The sequence below is a fragment of the Lissotriton vulgaris genome, chromosome 7 (assembly GCF_964263255.1).
Source record: "Lissotriton vulgaris chromosome 7, aLisVul1.2, whole genome shotgun sequence".
Lineage (NCBI taxonomy): Eukaryota > Metazoa > Chordata > Amphibia > Caudata > Salamandridae > Lissotriton > Lissotriton vulgaris.
This window is the reverse complement of record NC_141695.1, coordinates 816,470,936-816,490,451: the sequence shown is the minus strand read 5'-3', so window position 1 is coordinate 816,490,451 and position 19,516 is coordinate 816,470,936. Positions and strand designations below refer to the sequence as shown.

Here is a 19,516-nt window from a genome sequence, read left to right as displayed (position 1 = left end):
ACTAGAGACTCAAGTCTAGTCCTTCCTTCGTGCTCATGCTTTCACTAAGAAGACGAGATAGTGATGGATTGATAGGTTCAGGTTGAGTATAATATGACTAGTTATTAGTAGTAGTAGTAGGACTTTTTTAGTGCTCTGCAATCATGATGACGGACTGTGTCTGTCACGTCGCGTGCTGCTGAGTGCTGGCAGTTGTAGTAGAACCTTTTTGTAGTTGGTTTAGTTAGTGATTTACATAACTTTCCAAGTAGACGGTCTGCGAATCCAGCAATACTGTACTAGTATCCTCCTAGTTGACCAGATCAGATAGGTCAATACATGTAGTGCAATTGTTGCTAATTTGTTTCCCCGAGATAATTTAGGATTGTGGTCAAAGAAATCAAATATTTCCAAAAAACAATCATCCATGTTTGTGTTTATTTCATGATCATCAGCACCTCCCAGGGGCAAGAGGACAGCACCACCCCAGGCTCTTCTGCTGGCCCCAGTAAGTAGTTCTGTTTTTAAGATAATTATACTTCCCTAACTCTATTTTTTACAAAATAGTCTTTGATCTTCTTGTAGACTGTTTCTACATTCTTATCCTGCCTTTCTACCATCACTCTCTGTGCTACTACTATTTACTATTATTTATGAGTCGGTCTGTGTAGGTAGCTAAGCTTGCCTAGTCGGCAAACGGTGTTAAACGAAACTCTGATCCAGCAATAGCTCTAGAGGCACTCGGTGCAGTCCTCTGGATTGCCCTTGCTGTCAATTCCAGTCGTCTTAATGTTAGTGCTTTGACAATTTCCAACAACAAAATGTCAATGTCCACAAAGAATAAGCTAGTAGTTGGCTTTTTGATTTGATAGTAGCACATACAATACCGTTAGTGTTTCAGGGACTATTCTGCACATACAGAAGTATGGGCAAGAGAAATAGGACATTGTTGATGATAGGTGCAGTTCGACTTTCCACATACCTCAGTCAGAAGTAACTGTGCGGGACTCGGGAGTCCTCCCCTTGTTGGAACTTCAAGTCCTCCTGGTGGTGATGAGGAGTAGTTGGTTCTGTCTGTAATTATAAAAATGTTGCACGTTAAAGAGCAAGCATTCAACAGTTGTGCCAAAAAGAGTTGCATGTTATGGCTAAGCATATAAGTTAACACCCTCCCCAAAACCGTGACTTCTTTTCAGTCCCACTAATTAAAAATTGTTTAACATTTTCTCTTCCATTACGAGACGAAGTAGGGGGTGGTGTATTGCATCTAAAAATATGACATGTTTTTTCTAGGCATCACAACATCTGATGCAGGACATGCCACCACCAGTGCCGGGGCCAGCAGCGCGGAGGGGTCCACTCAAGCTGCGGCGCCACCAGGAGGAGCTGAGGACGATGGCTCAGCAGCGGCGGAAAGTTATTATTATACTCCTTACTTATTGACATTTTAGAGTAGGCTCGCAAAGGAGTGTATGATGTTCTGTACAGTAGAAAGTACACTACTACAAGTACACTCTACTGTTAAGAACAGTTACTGATTTAGAACTACATTTTTATTTTAGCCAATCACAGAGAAGACAGTCACCCTTGACTTAGCAATAGCATTAGCGGCGGTAGTTCTCGAGTAAGCAACGGCCCCCTCTATTTGACTTCAAATCAGCTGGGAAACTTTTATCGTGAAGCCAAGTCATATCAGATGAACTTGAGGGATGTGATGAACGAAAAGGGATAGCACTTAGGGTCAATGGAAGGACGAGCGAGTCGTAACATTTATGACTAAAGAATGATACGTGTTTTTGAATGCAGGCAGAGGTGGCTGATAGGAAGGAATCAGATGCATGGCTGCTTGAAGCAAGGATGGTTGGAGGAGAAAGAAAAAAGACTGCCTGTGTGGGTCAATCAGAAAATTCATGTGTGGTGTGCATTGCAATGTATCATTTGGGTGAAACTCAAATGCAAGTCAAGACGGTGGTTTACCAAATGAAAAGGGTGTTATTTGGTTGTTGAGAAAAAGTAAAGTTGTTACAGTTGAGACATTAAGAAGAATGATAGACATTTACTTTGGAAGCCTGGATGGTATCTTCTTCCTCATACATAACAGAGGTGTATGAAGAGCAGACGCTCAGTGCATGAAGAGTGTTACTTTGTTCGAACAGCATGTCCGTGCCAGAGTAGCAAAGCAGAGGAAATCTAAATACTACAAGTTGTGATTATTCTGAAACTCTCCCTTGGCTAAAGTAACAGTACAGTAGTTTACTTTGCAAGCACAGCATATATTGTGTATGTATTGTATAGTTGACAATTATATCAAGTTAAGTCCCTTCCTCCGGCAATTATGGTCACCACACTCACTCCCTATGTTCATAATTTTCTTTCTGCTGTGTTAATCATGGGTGGACTATCGCTGTTGTTCACTCAATCTATCAGAATAAAGCACCTAAAGTCATGCATCATATAAGCAAAGAGATCATGTGATCGACTGGAGACATGATCAGAAATGAATAATCTTTATTTTCCTTTTGTAGTACTGAAGGCCCAGGGGAGGGCAGTGCGAAATATAAATTACATTGAGCAGTAACCCTTGATCTAACCGAATATGGCCAGTGCCACCCCTATACAAAAGAGCTTCCCCATCCCCACCTGCATATACTGCTTAAAGTAATGCATGCAAGTCTGCGTCATCATGGCTTGTGTCTCTTTTTCTTGGGTGCAAGCTGACTGAGCTGGCATTATTCCGGCTACCACAAGTTCATGTACAAGTAATTTCTTTCGCAAAAGTAGAGAAAAAAAGATGAATACTGGTGTACTCTCTGACTCTCTGACTATGTATTGAGTCCATAGTGCTGCCTGGTAGTAGAATTCCTGAAACTCCCACTGTTACAGGCCTACAAAGACGGCGGAAGGATACATGCCAAAATGTTATACTGTGCTTGCAAATTGCTAGTGTTACTGTGAGACAACTTTCTGTTGAATTATTTTGTGTTATTGTTAAAGAGTATTGGTTACAATATTTTTCTTTCTTTCTTCATATAGATGCTCCCAAAAAGCTCACCAGAGGGAAGATGGCTGTCCGGGCCAGGGCCCGGAAGATGGAGGCCATTCGTGTTGAATATTGCCGGCTGTGGGCTCGGGAAAACGAGGAGGGAACATCAACAACCTCCTCCAGCACTGCCCCCGTGTCCACCAGCCAGCAGCCTCCATCCCAGCACCGTGCTGGGACAGCCCCCCGCCGCCGCTCATCTGCAAAAAAAACATCAGCAGCTGGCCCCCTCAGAGCCTGGAAGGCACGCGTGCACCGCCTAACGTTACAAGTGGACTTCCTGGAGGGCAAGGTGGACGACCTAGAAAAAAAGCTCCGGGACCTCCGCAAGGACCGCCTGCCCAAACACCGCCGGAAGTGACTGTGTGCTTGCCCCTTTTTTAAAGACTGTTGGGGGGGTGGGAATCGGGAGTTGGGGATAATTTTTTCTTTGGACTACTTGAAATGGACAATTGTTTGTGTTAGGGAGGGGTGGGACTAGTTTATTTTTGTTAGGGGAAATACATCATTATTTATTTGACATACTTCAGCATAAGGTACGCTTTGATCTTATTTTGTGGGGTGGTGGGCGGGAGTTACGGCCGCTGGTTTTCCTCAAACTTACCAGCATGAATTATCTAAAACGTCCAAAAATGCTCAAAAGTGCCACTAACAGAGTTAGTGAATTCAATTGGCCTACTTGTACTTTACTTGTACTACTATCAGTCTCTCCTCCGCATCCTAGCCCATCTTTCTACCTCCCCAAAATGCTTATCTTACCTGTGATTCGTGTTTGAGAATAGAGCTAGGCACAGCGCTGGCTGCATGGCAAATGGCGATTACACCATCCCGGACCGAAATTCCATTGTTGTGGTGTTAGTAGGAGTGGTACCACACTAGCAGTAGCAGCATATGAAAAACAAAGTAAAGAAATGAGACATTGAGTGGCCTGAGAGGAGTATCAGAAGGAAAAGTAGCCTAAGCAATGCTGACGATAAGTTTGGGGAAAAAAAATGCATGGATGATTATGGCTACAACAAGAACAGTGACACAGCAGCGTAACAGACAAGTCTTCTTGACATGTAGAAGGATGATGTTGACGATGGATCCAATCGATGGTGGGCATGAAATTCAGAATTTACTTTAAAATACTCATTGTTGTTTTTTAACCAGAATTACTATATCCTAGGATTTATCTAGCTGCCTTAAAATTGAGTTGAGGAGGTTGCTTGCACCTTATCTTCCCCAGCAAGTGGGTGGAATTATTGTTGTAATTTACTTACACCTCAATGAAAACTACACAGCACGGGGGAAGAGGGTTAGGGTTTGAAACTTGGATGGGAAGGGGGTTTGTGGGGAAAGTTTTGTGGAGAGAGGAAAAAAATAACACAGCATGGACAAACAACAAATGAAGATAAACAAATCTTTGGATACAAAGCTATCCATAAATCTTTTAAGGGACATAAAGGAAGTGAATGCACTACTGCATGCATGAAGTTGTGTGCTAAATGGATAGGTTTCTGAAAAGTAAGTAGTACTTTCTACAATCATACAATGTACTAACTATGAAGAAACAATGTGACAGTACAGGGCTGCAGTAATTAGACATTTTCACTTGCCTATCAGCCCTCAGAGAGAAGAACCACTTAGTACATTAAATTAGTTTAAAAAATAGAAAAGAATATACAATGGCTGGAGGGATGAATTGAAGCAGAGAGAAAAAAAATACACAGAGTCAAACTCAGAAGTTCACAGCAATAACATTGCTTAAAAGATAAGTAGAAATGAAGATGGATACTGTAACTGTATGTTGTTGTAAATGTCCTGTTGAAGTTGGGAAGTTGCATGCATCCAGCCATTCCTCTTTTTCGCAGTACTCCTCCATTCCAACTGACGCTACGCCGATTATTGTTGGGGACCAGAAGACACCTTGTCCACTGCCTGCCTTACGGATACTGAATTGCGGGTCGCTAAGCCTGAGTTCATCCTTTTTGCCATTGCACAGGGTAAAAGCCGGCCTGTAATTGTTGATCGAAAAACAGGAAGTGATATTAAAACACCACAGAGAAAAAAATATATGGTACGCTGTGTAGTGCAAAAATAAAACTTGCAGTTTCAGAGTAGACAGTATTACAAAACATACAAGCATCATCTCGAAAGTGCGTACTCTGAGTCTCCTTTTCAAGGATAAATAAGTGTGGGCGAAATTTGCGGATCTTTCCCCTCAAGCTATGTGTAAAGTGTAAACAGCGATTTTAGAACCCTAACCCTAACCCTAACTCTAACCCTAGGCCCTAACTCCCCTTTTTCACCAGGGATTTTGTCCAAACCACTTGCGCCCGATATTAGACCTTCCCAGCAATGCCCCCAGACCCGCCAACCCACCCGTAAAAAAGAAGAACCCCTGAAACAGGCAAAAAGCAAAAATGCAAAGTCTCATACTTAGCTAAATGTAGGCCTAGTTCCCAAATCACTCCATGCGCGCTCTGCAGCTAGGCCCTAACTCCCCTTTCCAAACATGGATTTTCACCAAACCACTTGCAACCAAAATTAGGCATGCCCAGCATTGCTCAAAGACCCCCCAAACCCCCCCCCCCCCCAAACACCAGGAACCCCACCAAACAGCCCCCCAAAAACAGGCAAGTGAGCAAAAACTGAAAAACGTTTTCACGATGGATTTTGTCCAAACCACTTGATTCCGATATTAGACCTTCCTAGCAATGCCCCAAGACCCGCCAACCCACATGCAAAAAAGCAGAATCCCCCCAAACAGGCAAAAAGCAAAAACGGGGACTTAAAAAAATTTAGGCCTAGTTCCCAGATCACTCCGTGCGCGCTCTGCAGCTTGGCCCTAACCCCCCTTTTCCACCATGGATTTTCACCAAACCACTTGCAACCAAAATTAGGCATGCCCAGCATTGCTCCAAGACCCGCCAACCCCCCCAAACACCAGGAACCCCCCCAAACAGCCCCCCGAAAACACGAAAGTGAGCGAAAAGTCTAAAAACGAAAAAAACTTTTTCACCATGGATTTTGTCCAAACCACTTGATTCCGATATTAGACCTTCCCAGCAATGCCCCAAGAGCCGCCAACCCACCCGCAAAAAAGCAGAACCCCACAAACAGCCAAAAAGCAAAAATGCACAATCTCACACTTAAAATATTTTCGGCCTTCCTTCGATTCAGTCCAAACGCGCTCTGAAGCTAGGCCATAACTCTCCTCTTCCACCATGGATTTTCTTAAAAACAAATGCAATCAAAATTAGAGTGTGCCAGCAGTGCTCCCAGACCCCAAAACCCACCCCCAAAAACCTAGAACCCCCCAAAGAGCCCCCCGAAAACAAGGAAGTGAGCAAAAACGGAAAAACTTTTTCATCATGGATTTTGTCCAAACCACTTGATTCCGATATTAGACCTTCCCCGCAATGCCCCAAGTCCCGCCAACCCACCCGCAAAAAAGCAGAACCCCCCCAAACAGCCAAAAAGCAAAAATGTAAAAACGGGGACTTCGAAAAATGTAGGCCTACTTCCCAGATCACTCTGTGCGCGCTCTGCAGCTAGGCCCTAACTCCCCTTTTCCACCATGGATTTTCTCCAAATCACTTGCAAACAAAATTAGGCATGCCCAGCATTGATCCAATACCCCCAAACCCCCCCAAACACCAGGAACCCCCCAAACAGCCGCCCAAAAACTCGAAAGTGAGCGAAAAGTCTGAAAACGGAAAAACTTTTTCACCATGGATTTTGTCCAAACCACTTGATTCCGATATTAGACCTTCCCAGCAATGCCCCAAGAGCCGCCAACCCACCCATAAAAAAGCAGAACCCCCCCAAACAGGCAAAAAGCAAAAATGCAAAATCTCATACTTAGCAAAATTTAGGCCTAGTTCCCAAATCACTCCATGCGCGCTCTGCAGCTAGGCCCTAACTCCCCTTTCCAACCATGGATTTTATTCAAACCACTTGCAACCAAAATTAGACCTTCCCAGCAGTGCTCCAAGACCCCCGACCCAGCACCGCAAATCTAGAACACCCCCCAAAAAAAACCCAAAAACCTGCAGTACTAGTATATTTAAAACATGGCAAATTGTGCTGTTCACAAAAAACATTTTAAAAAAACAGCAATTGGTTTCAACAGAGACAGACACCCATTGCTGTCCACTGCATGCCATCTTCTCATTATTCATTACCTGTTCTACTTTTTATCCGCATCTTCTTCGGAAAGTGAGGGCCCACAGGGCAGCCTCTCCTGTCAATTTCAGAAGTCTGTCAACAATCAACAAGCATGTAATCAGTCAGTAATTTCAGTCCCACTTGAGGGGACTCGTCTACGAAGACAAAGTTTCTTTATTCTCTATAATCCATCAATCTGCCTTAAGGGAAATGGATAGGGGGAGTCTGAAGGAGGAGGATAGAGGAGCATGATTGAGTTGTGAACGTGTGAACATCAGGAATGCAGACTGCGGCACCTTCAAATCAGTAAGGAAAATAAGATGAAGACAGTGCTGATGATGGACTTGTTGTGATTAGGGGATTAGAGTTTTGTTGTGTAAAAGTTGCAAAACAAAGAAAGACACACAGGAATAAAAGTGAATAAGGACGAAAAAAAAGGAAGTAATTTTCAGGCCTCGTTGTCAGGGAAGTAGAGCTCGTCCTCAAAGACTTTGAATTGAGACGGGAGTAGGTCAGGTAACAGAGAACTTCTGTCTGCGTCACCTAAGTCGGTGTCCTCTTCTTCCTGCGTGCATTCAAGTATGTTTTAATCGGGTGGTATGAAGTGCTGATTCATCTTGATTATTGTTAACCTCTCCACATTTTTGGGCGAGAGGCAGGTCCTTTTTAAAGTTACAATGGCACCAGCAGCACTGAAAACACGTTCAGAAGACACGCTTGCGAGTGAGCAAGACAAATAATTTAGACCCAGGTTGGTGATCAGTGGCCATAGAGGCCTTTTTCTATACCAATACTGCAATGGGTTCTCATTAAGACAGACCTCTGTTGGGTCATCCAGATAGGCCTGCACCATCGACTCAAGGTTCTCCAGGGTTGCTCCACTTTGCGTACCATCTGTGGCCTTTTTTTGGGGCCTGGTGCAGGTGAGGATGATGACACGGTTGCTGGTGTCGTTAACAGCTGTGAGGGAAAGTGACTCCCTTCGGCCACAGATTCAGAAGTGGAACTTGACGCCGGATGGCCTGCTATTTCAGTTGTACTTGTGCTGCCTCCTTGAAATTTCTGCCGCGCTTTTTCGAACCGAGTGGCTGACACAGCGGGCCAATGTTTGTACTTTGAAACATCTGCTTCATCAAAAGGAATGAATGCTTTGCTGGCCACTGCCTTTTTGTACCATGGATCCAGAATAGTGGCACAAATGTAATGTTGTTCTGTATGTATGTTTTTAAGCCTTTCATTGTGAAGTAGGCGCCTTAATAACTTCTCCGCCAAATCATATGCTTCTCGCTTTTCAGCATCATCTCTGAACGTTGAAGAAACGTCCTTCAGTTGATGCTCTAGCATGACCAACAATGGGATAGCTTTGCCCAAAGAACACTCCTCCCTGCTGACTTCACGCGTTAAGATCTCAAAAGGACGAAGCATGTTTGTCATGCTTGCAATTAGCTTCCATTCCTCCAACTCTAGCCTAATGTCTTTCTGAGTAGAACCCAGTTTATAGACATACTTATTTATTACCCCCCACTGCTCAGACAGACTCTCAAGCATGTAAAAGGTTGAGTTCCAATGTGTTGCCACCTCCTGGATTAGTCCTTTGACTGGCAGTTTACGTTCATGTTGAATGCTCCTCAGCTGCTTCTGGGCCTTAAAAGAATGGCTGAAATGTGTGCAGATTCTTCGGCAGATGGTCAGTAATTTGACGACTGTCTTCTTTTTTCAAGAATTCTTGCACCACGATGTTAATACTGTGCGCCAAACACGACACTCTGAAATATTCACCGTCAGTCATTGCCCTAACTATATTACTGCCATTATCCGTGGAAAGATAACCAACTATGCGATTTCTTGGATGCAGCCATTCATTGACCTTCCTGTTAAACTCCTCCAAAAGGTTAGCTGCAGTGTGAGATTTCTCCATGACCAACATGCCTACTGTTGCATGTTTGCGAGTAGCTTGAAAAACTGTGTCCGTGTCAACACCTGCTTGTTTTAACTGTTGTTTGACCCCTGCAAAAGAGACCCAGTGTGCAGTGATGCACATGTAATCAACGGCTTGGCAACTGGTCCACATGTCTGTTGTCATGTGGATAGTGTGAACAGCACTCTTCAGAATAGCTGCGCCAATCACCTCCAGCACATCTTGATGTAGTGCTGGAACAGCTGGCAAAATAGGACCGGCTAGGAACCTTCAATTTAGGGCAGACTTGCCACAAGTTCAAGAAAACCCACCCCTTCCACGAAAGAGAAAGGGAGAAGGTCCAGCGCTAGCATTTTAGACAGCTTTGCGTTATACAAACGTACCGTTGGGTGGTTGAGTTCAAATGGCGCCTCCGACCAGAACATTCCGCTAATGGTGGGCTGGACCATTTTATGTGATGATGATGATGACTTCTTCAAATCAGTTAGGCCCAGTGATGTAGTTTTTCGCATTGGTGTCCCTCCCAGACTCTTAGTGTGCCTCATACATGTTGCAGGGGTAGAGGGTGTGGGCGATACCTCTGCAATGCTGCTGCCAGGGGTACTGGGTATACCAGAACAAATGTCGGTTGGTTCTTGACTTCCCCCCTGCACAATCAGCCCCTCGTCAGCATCAGATGCAATGTGAATAGATACATTTGGATCAGTTCTACTTTGCATTTCCTGGATCTTACTTAGGTGCGCATACCACTGGATAGGGTGGTGTTTTTTGAGATGACCTCTCTGGCCTCCGGTACCATAGTTGGTACGAAGCTTACCCCGACTAACTAATGTTTTACAAATCGAACAAACAACCATGTTTTCCGCACTTTGGCTAACAATAAAGAAGTCCCAAACTGGGGACTGGAGATGTCTGCTGGTGGTGGAGGTGCTACTTTGACTTTCAATGCCAGATGAAGTGGAGGATGGGCGTGGCTGAATTTGTTTCTGTTGTTCACTTACAGCACCACTACTTGAGGTAATGGAGGTCGAGCTGGATGGAGGTCCCTGCCGGCCCTTCTGACGAGAAAATATGGAAGCTGTAGGTCGTGTTGGTGTTGTAGTTAACTGCGTTGGTGGTGGTACCTGTGCCACGCCGCCCACATCCCGCTCAGCAGCCATTCGGGATAGGGTTAAAATGTCTGTCTGCTGCCTGCCCGCTGGGGCTGGAGTGACGTCTGTGATGACTGGGTCGCCATCAGACTGTTCATCAGCAGCAGAAGACACTACTTCTTGTTCGTCGCCATCACCCATAAGTCGAAGCCTTGCGGGAACCTTCCTTTTAGGCTTAGCTACCTTTGTCGGCTCATGGCGTGCCTCACTCTCAGACTGCATTTGTGAGTTCCAATCAAGATCAAGGTCATCAGAATGAAGACGGCTTGAAGAAGAACTTGTAGTAGTAGTAGCCCTCCTTGACCTTTTTCTTGCTGGGGATCTGGAAGACAATTGATCATCATCAGGAGGAGTGGCTTCCTCGGTTGATACCTCCTCTTGAATATCAATTTCCTGATGTGCCCCTACTTCTGGAGGAACAAGCGTTGTAGGCAGTTGTGCCGCTCCATGAACCTCTAGTTGCACCTTTTCATGCACCTGTCCATGTGCCTCTCCTTGCGCCTCTACTTGCGCCTCTCCTTGTGGCTCTACTTGCGCCTCTTCTTGCCCATGTACTTGCGCTTGTACTAGTTGCACCTGTGGTTGTCGTTGCGGCTGTGGTTGATGAACACTCGTCAGCTGAGTTACACCCGGCGTTGATTGGATGGTACTTTCTTGTGATGAGCCAACATCACTGGTCGATGGTGATTGAACAACCACAATGGCTGCCACAGCAGCACTCATGGTCTTCGACCTAACTTGGCATGGTGGCACTGAGCCGCTTCCAGCTTGGTCCCCGGCGGACACCGCTGCTGCTGCAGGTGTAGTTTTTTTTTCCCCCAAAAAAGGTATAGGTGGGCACACCAGTCTCCTTGGTAGGTGGTGCCACTTGCTTCTTCTTCTCCTTCTTACTGGCAGTGGCACTGGCAACTTTTTTTGCTGAGGTGCTACGGCCACCTTTCTTTGGGCCCATCTTCTTCAGATGTCAGAACAGCAGGCCGCAGTTGCACAAGTTGCAGAGTTGTCTTGTCTGTGGCCACACGTGACGTCACGTGATGTTGTGCTGCACACACCGCTGCAGGACTTCTTTCTGGCACAGGTGGTTCTCTTTTGCGCCTAAAAGCAATGGAAGCCAGAGGAACATCAGTTAAACACCCCAAAAAGTCGAAAAGCACACAGAAATCACCACAATCCAATGCCATCCATGCCCTCAATGATGTTTAAATTCAAGATACCCCACTGAGTACCCCTGGGCATAATGGTTGAAAGCAAGGCAAACTAGGTGCAGGCCTGAGCACACTGCCTGGCTTCAAAATGGCCCCTTGACCCCCACCACATGGCCAGGCCCTGCCTGGACCAGGCCTCAAAATGGCCCCCACCCACATGGCCAGGCCCCAACAACACCCCAAAAAGTCGAAAAGCACACAAAAATCACCACAATCCAATGCCATCCATGCCCTCAATGATGTTTAAATTCAAGACACCCCACAGAAAGACTAGGTCCATGCACCACTTACTACACCTGGGCCTACTGCCTAGTGAGGCTTTACAGGCACCCCAAAATAAATAAAAAAAATCAACATATAACAGTGAGCTAAAATTCCATGACATAAATGAGAATTAAGTTAAAAATAAAATCACAGAAACAGTTGTATCATGCACCCATGACTAACCCTGGGCCTACTGGATACTGTGGCTACCCACAATATATATATTTTTTAAAGTTGTGGAAAAAGTTTTAAAACTCTAGTTGCCTCAACTGCTATGCCCCAAACAAACAACACCAACTTACTTGTAAAATCTCAAATCCCAAACTGATCCAAACTCCAAAGTCCAAAAAGTCCTCAAATACAAATATCCAGCAGCAGCCACAAAAAGTAATCCTTCCAGCTCCAGATCCAAATGAAAAGTGAGCAGGACATGGACAAAGCAGTGGGAGGAGCCTGCTGGACAGGAACAGGAAGTTGGGGACTCCGGGGCACTTCCTTCCCCCCCCCCCCAAAAACTGGACTCCTTGTACCAAAAATTGCAGCCAAATGTCAATCTGAAGAGTTATTCTGATCAAAATCATCTTTTCACAAGGTTTATGCTTCCTGCGGTGGATTTCTTCTTGTGCAGAATTGCAATTATTGCAATTTCGGGAACGCAAGCTGTTCAAATCTCCCGCCGGAAGTCAGCTGCGCGCCGCATCTACGTGTTCGGCACTGTTTACTCCCGCAATGCGTGATCGCGGGCCTTTATGACATACTCACCTTGTCAAACTCTCGCTGTGCAAGATGGCGAGCCGCGATGACGTAATTGCGCTCGAAAAACTCTTGTGCGATCACACAGCAAGATCGAAAATGGCGCAGCACACGCAAACCGGGAGAAAATCAACTCGGCGGACTCAGAATCACGGTAAGCCAACGCCGCGCGCCCGATCTTGTATTTTTCAAGCGCGACCAGGCAAAATAATTCGCCGCTTGCGAATTTGCGGATTTTGGGGCAAATTCGCGCGATTTGCGCATCGCGAAATTGCCAGAAATCCGCAAATTCACCCGCGAAATGGATTTTACGCCCATGCTTAGTCACCATGTGTGCCTGTAACTTTGCCACCGCGCCAAAAGGCGCTGAGGTCCCTTGAGTGACCTGCCCATCATAGTTGGGAAAGTGAGGGAAGACGTTTGATACCGCTAGTGTGTGGTGGGTGGGGCTTCTATGCGTGTTCACATGCCTCCTGTGTATAAAGGGTCAGAGAGCGAGGAGGGCAGCAGATGAGGAGAAAGCAGCCTCCTGGTCACAGGAACTACACGGGGATTGCTCTCGGGAAACTCATGGATGCAAAGTCCTCCCTCAAGTATTACAGCAAATTTTCGATGGCAGATATGGGGTTAAAGCACACTTGCCAGGCCTCGACTGTGCTCACTAATGTTTTGGGCTGATTAAAATGCTACTGAATTTGACCTTCACCTCGGGCACCTGTTTTATATCTGTAAGTGCTTCCTGTTGCAGGAGCTTCATGCCATACTTGTAACTATTCTCTGACCCTGCTTCGAGGGACAGAGCAGGTTCAGAGAATAGTTGCAAGTAGGCAAGGAGGCGCCGCTCAGGAAGCACTTACAGGGTTACAGCAGGTGCCCAAGTTGAAGTTAATTTCTTTGTAACCATTATGTAAATGGTTACAAAGAAATTCGCTTCAACTTGGGCACCTGCTGTAACCCTGTAAGTGCTTCCTGAACAAAATTCGTCCTGCTCGCAGATTTTGCCGCAATTTCGCGAGATTTGCGGATCCAGAAAATCCGCAAATTCCGCGAGCGGAACGAATTTACGGCCCATACTTAGTGCCACACAGTGCAGCAGACATTCCATCTCCGGCCCCTGATGTGTCACTGCCATACAGTGCTGGAGTAAGGCCAGCACCACCCACACGTGAGGCACTAGGAACAGCAGAGGACGAACATGCTGATAAAACCTCCTTTGTGGTAAGAAGGACACAGTAGCATCAGTGTCCGCCATATGGCCGGTTTCAGCTTGGTACTGCCCTCAGCATCATCACCTTCACTGACCTCCGATACACCCTTCAGCACTCACCTTGGACTTCGACATGGACTGCCATATACTGCGTAATCGACAATGACACCGCAATCAGACTGCAGACTGAACTCTTCCTCTTCCTTTGGACTTGTCATTTCCTGAAGGACACTGGCTGGCCCTTCACGGGCCAATAATGTAAAGTGGGGTTTGCTTGGCCCTGTACTGCTCCAGAAGCAACACTCCACTGAATATGCATTAAACAATCTGAATCACACAGATGTGTCGTGTCTATGGTCTGTCAAGTGTGGTAGTATGGATGAATGTAGGGTCAGTGAATTCCTCTTACGTCCATGTGGCTCATGTCGTTGGACTTGCGTCACAGGGTGACACATTGCCGAATGTTGTCCGGGTGGCGCAGACGCCACAACAGCGACACACACGTTTGTTACTTCCTTGTCCAGCCCTGTACGGAACCACGCCCAGAGCCCCAGGGTCTTTATACAAACCCTTACGCTGGACTGACATACATCAGACCAGCCCACTACACTTACGTTCACAGGGCGGACAACAAAGCTATATGTGCCAGGACTTCCCTGTAATGATCTTCTGGTCACAGGTCTAGTTGTCAGCATGCCACTGCCACTCTCTCACAGCTGGTGTACACCCACACCACACCCAACCAGCACACGCGTCACAGGATAAGTTACCCGGGAAATAAAAAGGGCAGGGCGCACGTGTCCCGACCTCTCGGGGCGTATCGGTGTGGTGTGCATGGGGGCCCAGGGGCTTGCAACATCACATTCAGCCGGCACGAAGGTGACATGATGGCGTCCGCACCACGTTACCCAATCTTAGAAGGTCCATGACTTTTTGGGCACAGACTTTGTGTTACCAGATGCACTGCGCCGGCACAGGCACACAGCCATGGGATGGTGACTTTCGGTGCACTAAGGTAGGGGAACCGTAAGTGCCCGGCGAGTGTGCAGTCTGTGATGATGCCCCGACCCGGTGGTCCAGACAGCTCAGGTTTTGTGTGCCCTGCTGGACCGCAGTGTAGGCCTGAGCTATCGGACAGCGGGGGCCTACTGCCATGTGGCGTGGCCTCGCTGGTCACAGAGTTAGTGGCACCTCAACGGCTGAGCGGGTGTGCAGCCTGCAATGATGCCCTGTGCACTGGTAAGGCTTCTGCCATGGCGAAATCAAGACCCAGCACCAAATAGGAGACCTGGTGGCCTGCAGAGTGGGGCTGCATGATGTGGAGGGTGCCCTGTCTGTGGGTCCCGGGCTTGGGGCTTTCAGCGGCATGTGGTGGGCCCTCTTTTCAATACGCCAGTGGCGGAAGGTGAGCAGTGAGGCCTGGGTACGCAGGGGCGGGCATGCACCGCTGGGCGGTGGGAGGGGCTAGGGTGCACCTGCCTGGGTGCGCAGGGGTGGGCATGCACCGCTGGGCGGCGGGAAGGGTTGAGGTGCAGCTGCCTGGGTGCACGGGGCGGACAGGTGACGATGGTGACTCGTGTGCAGTTGTATGTACTTTGCCATTCTTGTATCTGGACTCTGTTTCAAATGACGGATGTTTCAGATGTGGGACCTGGTGAACTGTACTACATACCGGCACGTGGTTGGAGATACACCAGTGGCAGCAGGTGAGCAGTGTGGCCTGAGTGCTCAGTGTTGGCACTCTCTCTCCATGTCCCTCTCTTCTTTTCTCTGTGTCTCTCTCCCCCTCTCTGTCCGTCTGTCACTCTCTCCCTCTCTCTGTCTATCACTCTCTCCCCCTCTCTGTCCGTCTATCACTCTCTCCCCCGCTCTGTCCATCTATCACTCTCTTCCTCTCTTTCTCTCTCTGTGTCTGCCTCTCTCCTTCGCTCTCTCTTTGTCCCTTGATGTGCGCATGACACACCTTCTCATCATGATTTTTGTCTTGCAGGCTGTGACCTACGGATTGTCACGAGGGTAGCCGCCAAGAGCCTTCTTTTCTGTTCTGTGTTTATTTGAATATCCTGAGAAAAATCCTAACTTTAAGACTTTCGGTATTCACAGAAGGCATTTAGGAGTCCTAAAGTTAGGAGTCCTAACTTTACTACTCCTAAACTGAGAAAAATCCTAACTTTAAGACTTTTGGTATTCACAGAAGGCATTTAGGAGTTCTAAAGTTAGGACTCCTAACTTCTGTGAATACCAAAATGAGTAAGTGCCTTCTGTGAATACCAAAATGGTAGTAAGTTTAAGATTTTGTCTTAAGTTAGTATCTGTGAATCGGGCCCTACGTTATTACCATAAGTGAGGATCATAGGATGCAGAACCAAACACACCCAGAAACGTAAAATATGCTGTAAGGATGGCTGCTCTATTCAGGGAAGACAACTGATTACCTGATCCTGCATGGAACTCAGGAGGAAGTATTGCAGGTTTTCACTCTGTCCAAGCTTATGAGTGCAGTTCAATTTCCTTTTTAGAATTCAATTTACAATAGACAGCGATGTGTTTGTCAAATATATTTTTTTACTTATGTGGCATAGTTGCAGGACTTTTTAAAATGAAAATTAAACAGTATGGAAAATGCTGACTCTTTCAGGTATATTATTTTCAAACTAATGCCTTTTGTAAATGGAAACATTGTTCTAGGGATCCGCAGAGGCATTCTGCAGCTTATGGATTTCAACAAAGATCCCATGATAGAGAAGTGCAATGAAGAACTATGCAAATTCTCTAATACTAATTCTGTAGATCAGGATTTGATGTTTGCAAACCACGATTCAAGCTTTTATGCCTCAACTTCAATTTAGAATCACAAAAAATCATTGAGAATGAGAACTATCATGTTTGGTTCTAAAAGGGTGATTGGAATTCATTGATGTTTTGACGTAATGTGTGACAAAAAGGAATTTGTATTTAAGTTAAGAAGTTAAATAAGCCCGGTCTGATCTCTGCCTTACCCTTCTCTAAGGTTTGGTAGAAACTAATCTCTGGGAAAAATGTATTCCACATGACACACTATAGTATATCTTCTGTGGAAATAGCAGGTCTGCTTAATTTTTCTTGGCCTAAACAATGGTCAGCTTGCCCCTTGACCTCTGCTTTTGTCTGATATAACCTGCTAGATAGAGCTCACCTCCTGCCGCACAAATGATGAACACTCGATCCCTACCACCAGTGCAGTCAACACAATAGGCACTTACCCGCCTATTTACACTGAGTTTCCGAGAACCCTCTGACCGCTCCTTCATTCTGGGAAGGAGCACAGAACAAGAATTGGGGGCACGGCTCAGTGTTCCCAAGCATTGATCACGAAATGTACGACACAAAGGGGCGTAGGTGAATTTGAGATGGGGCAATGAGAAGACTCTCTAGGACATGGGCACCAAAGCCTAGTCAATGGTAGAGTTTAAGTCTGGTTGCTCCCTAGCCCTAAAAACTGATCAGAAATGTCTCCCCAGGGAGCCACAGAATATCGTGAAACACACACTGATTACGGTAATTTTTCCTACCAAACAGATCATAATACACGCTAGTACCAGATACCACTTCAAAAGGAGGAGTTTGTGCTGGAAATCCTATGAGTTCAGGCAGTCAGCTTAGGTGTAGACCCCCTTCCAAACTCCATCTAAAATCTGTAATGTACCTATAAACTTGTGTCAGTATGTAAAAATGGTTCTTTTTTAAAGTGCTGTCAACCTCTGTGCATAGTTTCAGTTTGCGCTCAATAAAAACTGAAAAATAAATGGCATATCAAATAAATACATATATGCTGATAGTTCATTTTTTTCCTTTATATAGGCATGTTCGCTTGTTACCTTTTCAAACTGCAGGTCCCGTTTTCTCGGTACGTCCAGTGCTGGGAAGAGGTCGCCGATAAGCCCCATAAATACAAGTAGATCATCTGTCACTATTTTGGGGATATTAAAATCTCTTAAAGCTCTCATCAAGACTTGATCCTCAGCACGGCCAGGATCTCCTCTTTTCAAGGATCCCGCCACAACAAGCACTGATTTTATGGCTCGTAATCCCCAGTCATAATGGTCCTGTCACAGAAATAGAAGAGTTTGATTAATAAGCTTTTTAAACACTTCAATACGCACAATTTTATTTAAAAATACACTTTTTCTCAGTAACCTTTTCTAATCTTCCTGGAACTTTTCTTGCTGTAATCGTTAAGAATTGTAGCATTTTGAAAAAAAACGTACCTGCTTAGAAAGTAACTCTTTGCAAAGTGTATACAAAGTAATGAACTTCCGAGCAAGAAGTCTTGCATCAATAAATCCCTCAGCTACCAACATGATTTCGCAAATCAGCTCAAAGTCTGGGACCACCATAGCACAGGGTCTGAAGGAAATAATATCACAGAAATTAATATTAGAACATCATTAAATTAAAGCCTAAAAATACAGACCTTCCTCTACTTGTAACACATATGCATAAACTACTAGAACTAAGATTGTCATATTTAGGAAACTCTGAAGAATTAAAAATAATCAGCACTTTTAATATCCTGTATGCACATGAGAAGACTTATGTGACTGGATTTGAGACTGAGATACTCCATGGTTGGAGGGGGGTACCAGGTGCACTCCCTCTGTCGAGTGTGACTCCCATCCACTCACCGGGTCGGTAGAGGACTGACAATGGGGACAGCAAGGTGATTATTGTAGCAGGACTCACAAGTTACTTTCCTTCGGTAACGATATATCTGTAAGAAACATTAGTAGTAATAGATTCCTTACCTTAGAATTACCCCCAGGCTTCAGACTGAATCCGGAAAGTTTTGGTTAGCAATACCCCAGCGCGTCGGTAGGCGTTGTCGTATCTGGCTACGCGTGTGTCGTTGGCGTGGTTGGCGCCGAGATGACGTCGCTGGAGCTACTTAGACGTGCCCATGCGTGCTGACTTCCGTTCTGTACATGACTTTCTGCGCCAGGAACACAGAGCCATGCAAGAAACTGGCCACTGGTGCCTTGAAACTAGAGCCCTGAAAGGGATGACCTTAACCCTAGTGTGAGAAGGTGGCCTGATATGCAGTGCTCACTATTCTAGTGAACACTATGTATCAGTCCAGCAACCCTTATTGATGATTGGTTGTAAGTCAACCTTATAGACCAGCTATCCTAGTAGCGTGGATACGAGCAGTCTAAGGCTAAAGACTCGAGAGGGCGTGTTAAGCCAGCTGTTTACCACACATATACCCCTTGAATACCCAGTGAAAGGACACCACACAAGTGTTATGAAAATAAACAGTTATTTATTAAGAATCACAACAGCCCTGTACTCTTTATGAGGACAGGGTACTAAGCACAAACCAAAACTCTTACAAAAATACTTAAGTTAGCACAGTATATACAAATGCCCGAGGGGCACGGAAAACCATATACTTGAAAAGTGGAATGCGAAATTACTAGCAGGTAAGGACAGTACTAATAGGCTTTGGAATCGCTAGATCTTGACTATAGAATCTTCAGATTACTTCTAGGAGACCCAGGGTACTCGGGTGCAGAGTGTGCACTCTCACGCGTGATGCGGGACAAAGTCTATGGTAGCTAGGAATTGCAAAGTTAGTGTTCTCGGGCGAACCCGACCTGGTAGGAGGAAAACGAAAGTGGATTCTGACCCTTGGATAGTGAGGCTATGCTGGGGCACCGAAATGCCGAAGTTACCTAGCCCAGGGGCTGCAGCTGCATAGGACTCAAAAGACGTCGGGAATCCTCGTTGCCGGACCAGGAGCCTGGAAGAAAGAAGTTGCTGGCAGGCAACCAGTGAAGAAAGTTCGGTGGATCCAAGCCTGGATCGATG

The 19,516-nt window shown here is 45.9% G+C and overlaps 1 protein-coding gene across 1 annotated transcript in view; it reads right to left on the bottom strand.

The window, feature by feature from the left end:
* DNAH17 (dynein axonemal heavy chain 17) overlaps nt 1–19,516 on the bottom strand; it is a 15,539,113-nt gene that overhangs the window by 7,141,374 nt on the left and 8,378,223 nt on the right. Inside the window, exons 40-41 of the mRNA XM_086931082.1 lie at nt 17,917–18,055; nt 17,527–17,754 (exon numbers count right to left, since the gene is read on the bottom strand). Of these exons, the coding sequence (XP_086787208.1) occupies nt 17,527–17,754; nt 17,917–18,055 (367 nt within the window). The remainder of the gene's footprint in view (nt 1–17,526; nt 17,755–17,916; nt 18,056–19,516) is intronic.